This window comes from Castanea sativa, chromosome 12 (assembly GCF_040712315.1).
Source record: "Castanea sativa cultivar Marrone di Chiusa Pesio chromosome 12, ASM4071231v1".
Taxonomy (NCBI): Eukaryota; Viridiplantae; Streptophyta; class Magnoliopsida; order Fagales; family Fagaceae; genus Castanea; species Castanea sativa.
In genome coordinates, this window is record NC_134024.1 from 19515122 (window position 1) to 19528053 (window position 12932).

Below are 12932 nucleotides of genomic sequence, written 5' to 3' on the forward strand. Positions count from 1 at the left end.
ACATTGAATTAACTCACTTGGCACAAAAATTTAAAAACTTAGATTAGATAGGACACATGGCATAAAATTAGACTCTAATTTAATTCTAATTTGAAATCTAATTGAATTTTCTCTTAGTTCTACCTATTATTATATATAGATTATATATCTTTTTTGGCGTTTAGAAGTTTTAACATTTGAATTTATGTAATCACACACACACACACACACACACACACATATATATATATATATATATATATATATATATATATATATATATATATAATTTGTAGGCCCTGAATCTTTTGATTCCTTTCAATAGTTATAGCCATGAATTTTTTTTTTTTTTAATGTAATCCATCTTTTTCTTATATTTCTCTATTATTTAGTTATATATATATATATATATATTTTTTTTTTGTTTCAATAATTTTTAAACAGTGAATTATCTGATTTTTTTAGTCTTTCAGAAGTTTTAATATCTAAATTTTTGAGTTATTTTTTTATAGTATCTGAAACTGTCTAACAAATTTTTATAAGTCATTGCACATTTAAGCAATAACTTCTTCATTAAATTATAACACAAATTAAAGTCATATAAAAATAAATTATACAATAATGTAGTTTCTTAATAAATTTAATATTTTATAAAATTATTTTAGTTTATATCACAAATAAATAGATTTTCGTGCATAACATAAGTTACCAACTAGTTTAAACTAGTAACTTGACTCGTTAAATGGACAAGGATACAACTAAAAACATACTTGGATCATGATTTGATCAGAAGGGAATTCCAGCTATTTTATTACAAAAACCGGTTCAGAGATTATTTTTTTTCCCCTAATATAGATCAGAAGATTTTCTTTAAACTGTAATTCTGTCATATTTTATCCTTTTTGTTTTTTTTTTGCTCACCATGAATGTTTTACAAAAACCCCAGTAAAATATCAGGTGCAGGATTTGGCTATATTTTTCACGCAAAGAATTAGAGAGAAAAAAGAAAAAAGAAAAGAAAGAAAAGACACAAAATCTGATATCAAAATCGATACAAATTGTGGCATTGAAAGCTCCACTCATCTCTCTTTTTCCCATCAAAAATCCACCACAAAGCCCAAAAACCCTTCTGATTTTTTCTCTTAAATTTTATTGATTTCAAAGGGTATACGATATTCATATCTATGTGTTCATCTGAATGAAGAGCTACTAGTAATTAGCTTTCTCAAATGAAATATAGAAAGGAATCTGTACTGTACATACCAACCCAGTAGATGGAGGTCAATCATAATACCATCCAAAAGGTATCGAAATTTTCCTGACCCACTTCTCTGTTCTTTTCTTTCCTTATGTTTTTTTGGGGGTGTATAATTATTTTTCTGTGATGCAATGATTTTATTCTAGCACTCGGTCATGATTCCTGTAATTATTTTAGGATTTTGCTTCTGGGTTTTCATTTTTTTGGGTTGTTGTTATTGTTGTTACTCTGTTTGGTAGCTGAAGAAAGATGAGAAAGCAAAAGAAAAAAGTGAAACTTTTTGGGTTGTTTGATTTCCATTATGTGTGTGTGTTCTGTAGTTTTCTCAGTTATCAATAGAGGGTGCTGTTTCATTGTTTTCTGCATACGGTGGAGACTGTCTCAATTGGGTCTATTATAGTTTGGGTATAGACTGTTTCAATGGGTGCCCTTATGGGGTATAGCCAAATTACTGCAAAATGTGTAAATAGTTGCTGAGCTTTTGTCAGCAGAACACACAATGAATCTTTCAAGCCTGTGATTGGAATTGTGAAATGCTAAATGAAATAGAGCCAATGAGCTATGAAATGGCACTTCCTTTCCTGCAAGAATGGGGTGGGGTGCATGTTGAGGTTGTGGGTTCAAGACCCACTGGCTATGTATCTAACTTATCATTTAAAAAAAATGCTAAGGGATAGGGGTTCATTGTCAATATGAGCGTTGTAGCTCAATGGCATTACTTGTTTCTTTCTATGGGAAAAAGTTTGGGTTCAAATACGCCTACCTCCACTTATCGTAAGGAAAAAAAAGATTGACAGTAAATTGGTTCTCCCCTATAAATTTTTTGGTTCAAGGATAAAGCAGGTAGGCCTGCTTTTTGTAGGTCTAGACTACATATTGTGGGCCAGGATCTTAATGGAAGTAATGATCATTTAACATTAATTTATACAGTTTCATGCAAAAAAAAAAAGGTTATACAGCAAAAATACAAGTTTGCGAGTAACCAAACCTATGTTATCTGCTAATACAGGCAGCTTTGGTTTATGGATGAGAATAATAACATAATGTTGGGTGGATTTTGCCCAAGACTCATATGGGGGAGTGGGGAAGACTCTTTGAAGAACATGAGTGGGTTTCTTGGAAGAGTAGTTTGGTAGATTTTTTTTAGGTTGAATGATGCTTGTTTTGCGTATTGAGAGTTTTTTTTTTTTTTTGGGGGGGGGGGGGGGGGGGGGAGGTTAGTGTGGGAGCATCATTGGCTGTATTAGGGTTTTGACATTGTGAGTTTGTACATGATGTTTGTGAGTGAGTTTGTGTTATGGGAGGTTTTGTTTATGCTTGTGTTTGTAAGGTCTGTAAGCCTTGTTTGTGAGAGTCTCTGAGTCTGATTTGTGAGGTTTGGTTGAGAGTGATTTTAATCTAGATTATTGATAGTGGATTTTGGTTGGCATTGCTTGTGGACATGGGCTTGGAGTTGGTCAAACCATGTTAAATATTATTGTGTTGTGGGGATATTTAGGGTCCGTTTGGTAATGTTGTTGTAGTAATGTTGTTTGTATTTTTTGGAAATACGTGTGGGTGAAAAAGTGTGTGGAAATACGTGTAATGTTGTTTAAAAACTGAAAACATGTGTTTAAACACATGTACTAAATGGGCCCTTATATTCCTTGATCCTGCGAATGCACTTCCACTAGTCCCAAATCACAACAATTACTCTTAAATATGATATGACAGGTGTAGGACTTTATAAATCACATATGTGGAGCATTATGAGGTAGTTTTTATTGCAATAATGATTTTAAGCAATAAAGTGTTGATGAAACAAATATCTCTGAATTGCTTCAATTTTGCTATTTACAAGAAGAAATATGTCATGTAAGAGATAATTAAGCATATAAGGAATTGACCCAAACTCGACCTGCTATGGTTCTTGCTCTTTAGACCTCTTTTAAGTTAAATACATTTTTTTATTGAATCAGTATAGTATTTTGTTTCTCCTGATGTGCATACCACAATGTCAAGTACTAGGAAATCAGTAAATGCAGATAACCTTTCTTTGTGAATACTGTCTACCAGATTGGTAGTGTGCAGAGGTATAGGTATAGTTGCAATGCTTTTACCTCGGAAATAGAACATGCCACAATGAAGGTCTTTACAGGGAGATCTTCCTGGCAATGAAATAATTAGTAGAAAGTGAAATAGGAAGCAGGATTATTCTAATGGTTGCATATATGCTATCAGAACTTTGTTGACCTGAAACTTGAAATACTACAATTAAACCATTCATTAAATTCTCATTGTTAGCTCAAAGTTATTTTCAGAGCTTCTGATAGGACCTAATTTAATTGTGGGTTTAGGGCCTTCAGGCAACACATCTAAAAGAGTTTTATCATCTTACAAGATGCTTGTGGTTCAATTTACATGACTTGTTTCCAAGGGATTGGGATTGTAGATTTAACTCAGATGTTTGATCTATATTTGATGGCGGGCTTTACTTGTTTGAAGGATTATTACAAAGTTTTGGAGGTTGATTATGATGCAACTGATGAGAAGATCAGATTAAATTACCGAAGGCTTGCACTGGTTGGTCATCTTTCTTTTCTGGTAGTTCCTGGAATAGTGTTTTTTTTTTCATTTCTTTAGGGTCAAATTTTTCTTTCATTAAATGCAACATGACACTGAGGAAATCTACATGATTCTGTGGGTTATACAGAAGTGGCATCCTGACAAGCACAAGGGTGACAGTGCTGTTACTGCAAAGTTCCAAGAGATCAATGAAGCTTACAGAGGTAATTCTTATGGATACAAATGAAATGGTCTGCATTGGTTTTAGTCTGCTGAGTCCACTTACAGCATCTGCTACCCTTCGAAATCTTCTTGGTCTCACATCTTTAGAATCTTCAAGAGTCCTGAAAAGTATTTTTGGAATCTAGTGAAACAGTCGCTGACTAGTCCTCATTCGGAGATCAAGATCTTTGATTGGGATATTGAACTATTGAATGCTTGATTGTCTACAACATTAAAATGCTTAATTTAATTCCTTGCTGGTTATTGTCATATATTTAATTTCAAGATCACGGGACCCACTTCTACTCTTTAAAAGCAGATTATATTTCTCTGTACATCAGACTTTTATACCATAAAAAATATTGAATAATATATTTTTTGGTCTTGAATTATCCATCACTTCTTTTGTTGATGTGAAGACAGTAAAGCAATGTTACATGTTCTTTATACTTATCAAAAAAATGTTACATGTTCTCTATAGCAATTTTGGTTTTAGATCATGCATTAATATAATTGTACAAAATACGAAGTATAATATTACGTGTTAATTTCTTTTGCAGTTTTGAGTGATCCTGCTAAACGAATTGACTATGATCTAAGTGGAATCTATGAGGTTGATAAGTATACTCTGCGGGTAAGAAAATGGAAAAATCATATTATCAGGTCTAGACATGTCTACTTACACTTGTTTAGGTTGTTTTCAAGGCCCCCTTAGTTCTGATTATTAATGTTGCATGCTGACTATTTGGGACATTCTACCCTTTGTATGCAGGAATATCTTGCTAGATTCAAAGGAATGATACTTACCTGTAATGGGCTTGGTATTAGTCAGACGGCTATATGGTAATATTTTAATTAATGTTTAAAATTAGTCTTGTTCAACAAGGTGCTGAATTATTTGATCAATGACTATGATGAAAGACTGCGTTTGTTTACTAACTTTTTGTTTGTATGTGTGTGTTGTCTGATGTTGAGTATCCGGAATGTCAAGATATGTGCAGTTCTTTTAATTGTCAAGAATCAAGATATTAACCCTGAAGAAGAATTAAGAATTATTTCCTTTTTAAAATCAATACCTGCTTTTACAATGTTATAAAAATCATAATACAGTTCGCGATATGTTTTTTTTTATTAAATGGACACTCTAAAAGCAATATATTGTAAATCCTAACCTCTTTTTCCTTTAGATATGTTGTTTGCTTTTAATTCATTAGAAATGTCTGTCCAAGTTCTTGGGATGGTTCCAATAGAGTTGCCATCCTTTCAAAAAAAACTCCTGCATATCTAAGTTTTGGAAAAATGGAAGGACTCTATCTTCAGACGGAGTGGCTTAGTCTAGGACATGCCCCCAAGCTATTTATAGAAGAAGCAAAGCACACCTCATACTTTTGGTACAAATGCTGGTCTCACCTTATGTGGTAGCCCTACCCTAAATGTACCCAAGCATGAAAGGGCTGCCCTATCTTTACTGTTGATCATGTCCTTCTGACCTCTTCTATGCCCTTTTAGAGCTTGCATCCATTTATTCACATTATGAAAACATTTTCCTAATTTCTTTTGCTCTTTATGATGTTGTCTCTTGGTTTTGTTGGTTGTTTTCCTTCCAAATTTTGAGCCTCATTCCCTAAACAGTATCATTGCTAGAAAAGATTGTATCCAATGTCCATATTAGAATCATTGATTGATATTTTGTTCAACACGTGTGTCTTCTTGTGTAAATTAGATTCAGCAGATGTGGCTGCCCAAGATATATACTTTGGAATCTTTTGTAGTTTTATCAATTTTGTGTAGTTACTTATAATTCCTGTATACTAATGCAGGACACAGCAACTGATGGAAACTGATGACTTAACAGATAAATGAGGTTTGGAATCCATTTCCAACTTTACAATTTGCTTTCCTAATCAATTCTTTTGACATGCTGGTATATGTAATAAGTCTGATAGTTCTGTATATGTTGTTACAGAGTTTCTGTATGAAATCTTAGCTGATTAGAGTTGTTAATATGCACACCCGGCTCCTATATGCTTATGTACTTGAATATAGACCTGATCCAATTTGTAATTTTAGATCAATATGGGTCAAAATGAGTGTAAAATGATTACTCATGATTTAAAGGCCGTTTCATGTGAATGTGAGTTGTTTGTGTGTTGGTCAATCCCACCCGCCACCCCCCCCCCACCTCCCAAAAAAAAAAGAAAGCAAAGAGAGAGAGAGAGAGAGAGAGAGAGAGAGAGAGAGAGAGAGATGTTTATTGTGGCTAAATGACGGGATGAGATTATTTATATCATCTCATTTAGCTTGTAGTATGGTCTGCATACAATAAACAAATTGGTTTGCCCTTATCAAATGAAATCTACTCTAAACAAATGAAGCTCCTAGTCTAAAGTAGGGAAGGCACCAAGAGTTGCTGTCATTCTGCTAGGAATTTGGGTTGTGTAGGAGTTCCATCCTATGGAGCAGTCTTCAGAAGTGTCAAGAACTTTGGTTCCATAGGCATGATACTCAACAATGACATCATAAAGAAAAGAATGATTCCATAGTCCTAATAACTGAAATAGACAACAATAAATCTACTTCAGTTGCTTTAAAAAGGAGAGGGGATCGATTCATTTGATGAAGAAATTTTTCATGAATTTTAAATTGTACGTAATGTTGCGTCTTACTGAATTTCATGTCATCACATAAAAAATTATATTTCATTTTTAAATAACATGATACCATATTTACCTTTAAATTTTGGACACTATTTCAAAAGCAAATTGAGAGAGGTTTATGTGTGTGTTTTCTCTTGGTCAATAATGGGAATGAAGTGTTAACTGTGACTTTACTGGCAGATCTTGCGATTTAATTTTATAGACCAACACTTATATCCACCTAGAAAAGGATCATTTTCATTTCATTTGAACTGGAGAGTATCCATTTCATAGGAATGGAGAGGGTTTTATCCGATTATTATGGGAATCAAGTTGTTAACTGACTTCATTGGTAGATCCTGTGATGTGGTTTTATATGTCAACACTCACATTTTCCTAGTAGATGATCCTCTTCATGTACACTTCATGAGAAGGGTTTGGTAGTCAATAAATTCATAGGTAAGTTTAATGATACATTATTTAAAATCAGTTCTTATTTCTTATTTGGTGGAGAAGATGCTAATCCTATTTAACCCACCACCACTCTAGTTTCAATTAATTGTCAATTTTATTCATGTAAAACCTCTTACTTTTATTTCCCAAAAGAAGAAAAGGATAATAGATTCTTAAACCAAAAGGATGGTAACAACATATCTTACATTTCAATGCTATGCAAAAACGCTATTGAATTATGCAGATTTACAGTATTCCAGACCTCTTTTTCTACACATGTTTGATCTTGCATGTATCTTTATGTCTGTGAACGTGTGTCTAAAATTTACAGTATGAATACCTTTTTTGCTTGCTTTTTATTTTTTGGGTTCTTGATTATGTTTGAATATAGGACTCAACAACTGCAATAGTTGAATGAGAATATTCAATTACTAATATATTATCATTTTGTCAATAAACAAGCAACATAATCACTGTCACTGATACCTACCACATAATAGTTAAGCCAAGCCAAGCCATCATCAACAATATTTAGTGTTCAATAATAGTGGCTGAAGGTCATGTGTAATGCTTAATCTTATACGGTTGCGTTGATGCCGCCTGTTGAAGAAATTGAAAAATTCTATGCAATAACGACAAAATGTAGACGTGTAAAAGGAAATAGAAGAAATAGTAAGTAATGTATAAAATACAGTAAAGGGTTGTATAATTTTCCATTACATGGTATGAAAGATATCGGTGTAGTTTCCATCTATTAAAATAATAGATTTTTTTTTAGTCTACCTCACTATTGAACGAATCCGTTTCTCCTATATTTTAATGCCGATTCCTGTTGTTGACAAAACTTGTGGGTGATACCTCTGAAAATGTCAATTCTGATTTTTTTTTTTTTTAAGAAAAGAAAAGAAAAGGAAAATGTTAATGCTAAATGCAGATTGAAAGTGACAAAATGGTCAAAGTCGGTGATCTATCTTGTATGTTTGGATCCTAATAATCTATTATTACAAATGTTCTAAAAAATAAATCTTCAATGACTTGAAAATGATCTAAAATAAAAAGAACTCGAGAACGATATATATATATATATATATATATATATATATATATATATATATATATATATATATGCCAAAACAAGCTTCTTCTTTCTTGTGTGTGTGGGGAATATGCTTTCATTGCCTTAGATCACTTCCAATATGATAAAAATACTGGAGAAAACGGTTATTTTATTTGTCTTTTTTTTTCATTTGGAAAATTAATTAAAAGTTAGAAAAATTTTCTATATGAATGGTAATTTGAACAAATGGATTTCAACCATCAAGAGTATTTTCAATTGAGGAAAATAGATATTTACTGTATATATAATTCAAACAAAATAATCAATTGGTTTGGAATTTAACCAAAACTATGAGCTATTAGGAGCATAGGAAACTAATAAAAAACGAATCATTTTGCTATGGTGTCATATCGTGACTCCATTAGAATTTTTGTATGTCTTGTTCTTTGCAATAATCTAGAGCCGATTGACCTGATTGGCTCAGGCAATTCTAATTTGGCTGTCGGTTCTTTTTAAGATAAAAAATGACATTGATTGATAGACCATTAATGATGAGTTTTAAAAATTTATCATCGACTTAAGAATATATTTTGCATTCTTGTCTCTTCTTTCTTTAGAAAGAGAGAGAGAGAGAGCAACAACACCATATTCAACCTCATCTTCTCATCTCTCAAACTCATCTTCAAAAAGAAGTGGCGATGCCAAGGCTTTTTGTCGATGGTGTGTTGTTTTGCATCTCACTCCCTCGTCTAGTTGTCCATCAAGTTGATAATGTCATTGTGTGTGCCAATTAGCCCAAATTGACTAAGTCACATAGCAACGAGCTCAATAAATCTACCTTGATGCAGTTAACTAAACACTCTTTTGCAATGAATGGGAGTTGATGTGGTTGAGTAAACACTAGTTTGCAATGAGAGTTTTCAATAAATTAGCCCTTGTGACATTGCAAAATGATCTCAAGACACATATCATACCAAATCACACAAAACCCTAATGTATGATAATTTTGTCAAAAATATCAATATCTACATTCCATAAACCACCACCCCCCCACAAAAAAAAAAAAAAAAAAAAAAAAACCCAGATAACTTGTTCAAGATTGGTTCTTGTTTTGTCAAACAAGCTCGAGCTTGTTAACGAACTATTTAATTAACCTATTCTTTTCCAATATAAATAAAAACTACAACTAGCTTGCTAACAAATTATTTAATTTACCCATCTCTAATTTAGTATTTTTACCTTCAAATGTCAATCCCATCATATTCAACTGACCACACTTTAAGTAAGAGTCATCAAATAACCCAGGACTCATGGTGCAACAGTCCACCAAGCTAATAGGTAGCTCGGCCCATTGTTGTTAAAGCCCATGAGTAGTCTACTAGCTTAGTGGGTCAAGCTATGGACTATTTTTTATGTCCATGGACTAGCCCATTAACCTAGCTCGTTGCCCTACCTCAAAATTCATAACAAATAGTAGGTGGATGTGAAATTGATCCTGAGACATTATAAATAAATTTTTTAATAGAACCCCCTTATCACTAAGATACTTAAAATAAATAAATAAAACAAAGGTAAACATTTTTGGAATAGGTAATTATAAACATTTTTTTTTATTTTTGGGATTTGTTTTCTGGCAAAGACTATAATCTAATCAAGTGACACTGCAGCATAATTTTCTCGACTTTAATCTAATCAAGTAACACACACAAAAATCTCTCAATTATTATTATTATTTTTTTTTTATCTATGTTTGCTTTCAATCAATCTTGGGAATGAAGAAAGAGTTGAATGTGATCTAAGAAAGTAAGGTTGTGAGGCCTATCTTTCCGCTTCACATACCCTTTGGCTTCTTTCTCGGAATACACGTTCAACCCCTTCATCCCATTTCTCTTCCACATCTCCGCCGCGTAGCTCTCGTGCGCATAGTACGCCTCCGCGGCGGACGTCACCCCCTCGCCGCCGCACGATCCTCCGTCAGCGTTGTCTAGCTCCACCGTTATAGACAGCCTCTCGTAGTGTCCCCGAGTGGTGCCCTCCAACTCGTCCAACCTCGCCAGACCCGAAGCCGACACGGCGTACAGCTCGCCCGTCACTGGCTGACCCGACCCGGCCATGTTGAGCAGGAAGGGGACCCGGTAAGGCCCGCAAACGAGTGGGTAGTTCTCTGCGGTGCGACAGGTGGAGACGAAGGTGGCGTCTCCGGTTCGGATGAGGTCCTGCATTAGGGTGTGGTTGGAGAAGCCTCGCTTGAGGGTGCCGTACGTGAATACTAGGCTCTTCTTCGTACTCTCTTCTTTTTCGGCCACCATGTTTGTTTTCTTGTTTACCTGGAAAAATTCAAAAACCACGCGGGGGGCGGAGATTCTTTTTAGAGAAAGAGAGTGAGGGAGAGAGGGAATCAAGGAGATCTGGTTTTGAGAGATCGGAGGAAGCAGCGACGACAGGCTTTTATTGAAGCTATGTTTAGATTGAGAGAATCTGAGGTTGGGATTTTGTTCAGATTTTGCTGATTTTGGAGTCCTATTTATAGTACTTCTGTCGTGCCTTTGCAATTTTGTTTGTTTTGTTTGGTTTTTTTTTGGTTAACAAGAATAGTAAGTGCTCAAGATTCCAAGTGCTCAATTATGAGCTTTAATGTATTTTTTTATTTTTAAATACACATTTTAATAATTTCTTTTTTTATAAATTTGACTTCATTATTAAGGTCAAGTAAACCATGTTCTTCTTTCTCAAAAGAAAAAAAAGTTAACCATGTTCTTATCACAATTGTTAATAAATTATTTTATAAAAAATTTTACGTCTATTTTCATGGGAAATTAAAAAATATAGTAAAAAAAATTGATTGCTTTTTCTTTTCTAATAAAAAGTTTCTAAAAATATATCCTAAAACAATGTCCCTAGGACATCTATTAACTATCTCTCCTTTTTTTTTATATTGAATTTACCTATTATGTGGTTGATCGATAAAACTATCCATGTATATATATTTAAACTAGTTGGTAATAGACATTTATGATATTTGTGTTTGTATATGAAAATGTATTTTCTATAATTAAAAGAAAATATTGGTTGAATGAATTTTCATTTAAACTTGTTTGGAAGTAAACTTTTTCATTTTTTTTTTTAGGCGGAGAAGATTTGGGAATTAGTTATTTTACAACTTTCCAATTAATAATGACAAAACTAGATTAGTGTTGATGCCCAATAACAAGAAAAAACCCAACAATATGGGAGACAATAAGGGAGAAGAATTAGCAAAGTGAGAAGAAAATCATGAAGCCCGAATGGCAGGAATAATGGTCCATGGGCCTGTAAGATATTTAAAAGGCCCTAAAGGAAGCAAACGGGCCCAAGTGAGCCTAAAGAAAGAAGTAGTAAACCCATGGGATTTATGAAAAATGGAAAGTAAGCAAAAATGGGCCAAATGAGCTGAAAGGAAAGAATTAGTAAATGGGGTTGGTAAAAAAGGCCAATAAACCCCGAAAGTAAAGGATATAGTAATTTGGGCCAAGGAAACCTAAAAGACTTAGGAAAAACCCATGGAAATGAAGGATTGGAATAGGCTGGAGTTGCCCGAGGAAATGAAACGAGCTGAGGATGCCCAAAAGAATAAAATAGACTAAGGAAGCCTCAAAGGGATGAAATGGGCCAAGGAAGCCCAAAACAGCATGAGTACAAGCCCAACGATAGTAATAGACTACTAGAATTAAGTAGTAGGAAAGTGTATAGCAGGCCCAAAAGAGGCCCAGCAAGCATAAGTCAAATGATAACATAGCAGAAACAATGGGACGACATGGCAAAGGTGTCAGGCGACCCACAAAGAGGGTAAGGGTTGGATTGAAGAAGGAAAGGCCTATGCCTAAGCAAGACCCAACCTAGGGAGAAAGCAAGATATAAAGAATGAAAACTCAGTGACTCATCCACGCCACAAGAGGTCAAGAATTAGTAGCAGAAAGTGTAGCAAAGGCCAGAAAAGCCCCCAAGTCATGGCAAATGCATGAACAACGAACAAGCCATGAACACACATGGAAGTGGAGTACGCATAAGGCTCAGACACCACCCACTTGTACCTAGCCAATACAGAAGTGGTAGGCCATGGGTTAGAGATAAGAGAGGGTATGGTCTGGCGATGGGAAGAAGGGGAAGCCTATTCTGGGGTTCCTACTCAAGCTCTTTTGGGGAAAATGTCCTGCTGGGATGACATATCACCCAAAAGAGGGAAAAATGAGCTAGAATCACTAGGTGTATGCCATAGGGGTTAGTAAGAGAGAATGCCTACCCTTATTCGGATGGAAATGCCATGGAGAGTAAGAAAACAAAATAAAACTCTTTTGTTTGGGAATGGAATGTGGCACGGCTAGCACAGGTAAGTGGTGATGGTTAGGCAGCTGACAGACCAGTGGGTGGTTTGGGAAGGACACCTATATTAGGACAAAAGCAATTAAGAGATAAAACAGTAAAAACTCGTCATGGGAGGCAGTATAAAAATGGCCTTAACTGTGCACAGTAGGGACAACGGAGGAGAACAGAAGAAGGGGGAAGGAAAACAAGAGAGATAAAACAAGAGAAAAAATAAGTAAGAAAATGAGTGAAAGATAAGAGAGAAAACAAGAAACTTAGAAAGGAAAAAGGAATCAGAAAGGAAAACAGAGAGTGAGCAAGAGTGTGATGGTGTGCATGGACCAATAGGCTATTCTCTTCTCTCCCTCTAACAGCTTGCTCTCTAATGAGGATTAAGGAATTCAATGATAAGCCATCTAGGTCCATTCTCTCAAAGTGGGCA

General features: G+C 34.4%; 2 protein-coding genes across 3 annotated transcripts; one reads left to right on the forward strand and one right to left on the reverse strand.

The window, feature by feature from the left end:
- The first annotated feature begins 727 nt into the window (after positions 1-727).
- LOC142618820 (uncharacterized) lies at positions 728-6136 on the forward strand. Of its 2 annotated transcripts, none has more exons than XM_075791852.1 (6): positions 728-1283; positions 3722-3799; positions 3930-4005; positions 4564-4637; positions 4776-4846; positions 5824-6136. In XM_075791852.1, exons 1-6 carry the CDS (start codon positions 1254-1256, stop codon positions 5864-5866), a joined length of 372 nt encoding a protein of 123 aa, XP_075647967.1. In that variant the 5' UTR covers positions 728-1253; the 3' UTR covers positions 5867-6136. The 2 variants fall into 2 exon arrangements, with proteins under 2 accessions (XP_075647967.1, XP_075647965.1); XM_075791850.1 differs by having other exon boundaries at positions 912-1283; positions 3722-3820.
- Positions 6137-9821: 3685 nt separating this feature from the next.
- On the reverse strand, positions 9822-10765 carry LOC142620022 (putative gamma-glutamylcyclotransferase At3g02910). The gene has a single exon (XM_075793459.1). The coding sequence runs from the start codon at positions 10456-10458 to the stop codon at positions 9910-9912; it is 549 nt and encodes a 182-aa protein (XP_075649574.1). The 5' UTR covers positions 10459-10765; the 3' UTR covers positions 9822-9909.
- Positions 10766-12932: the final 2167 nt, after the last annotated feature.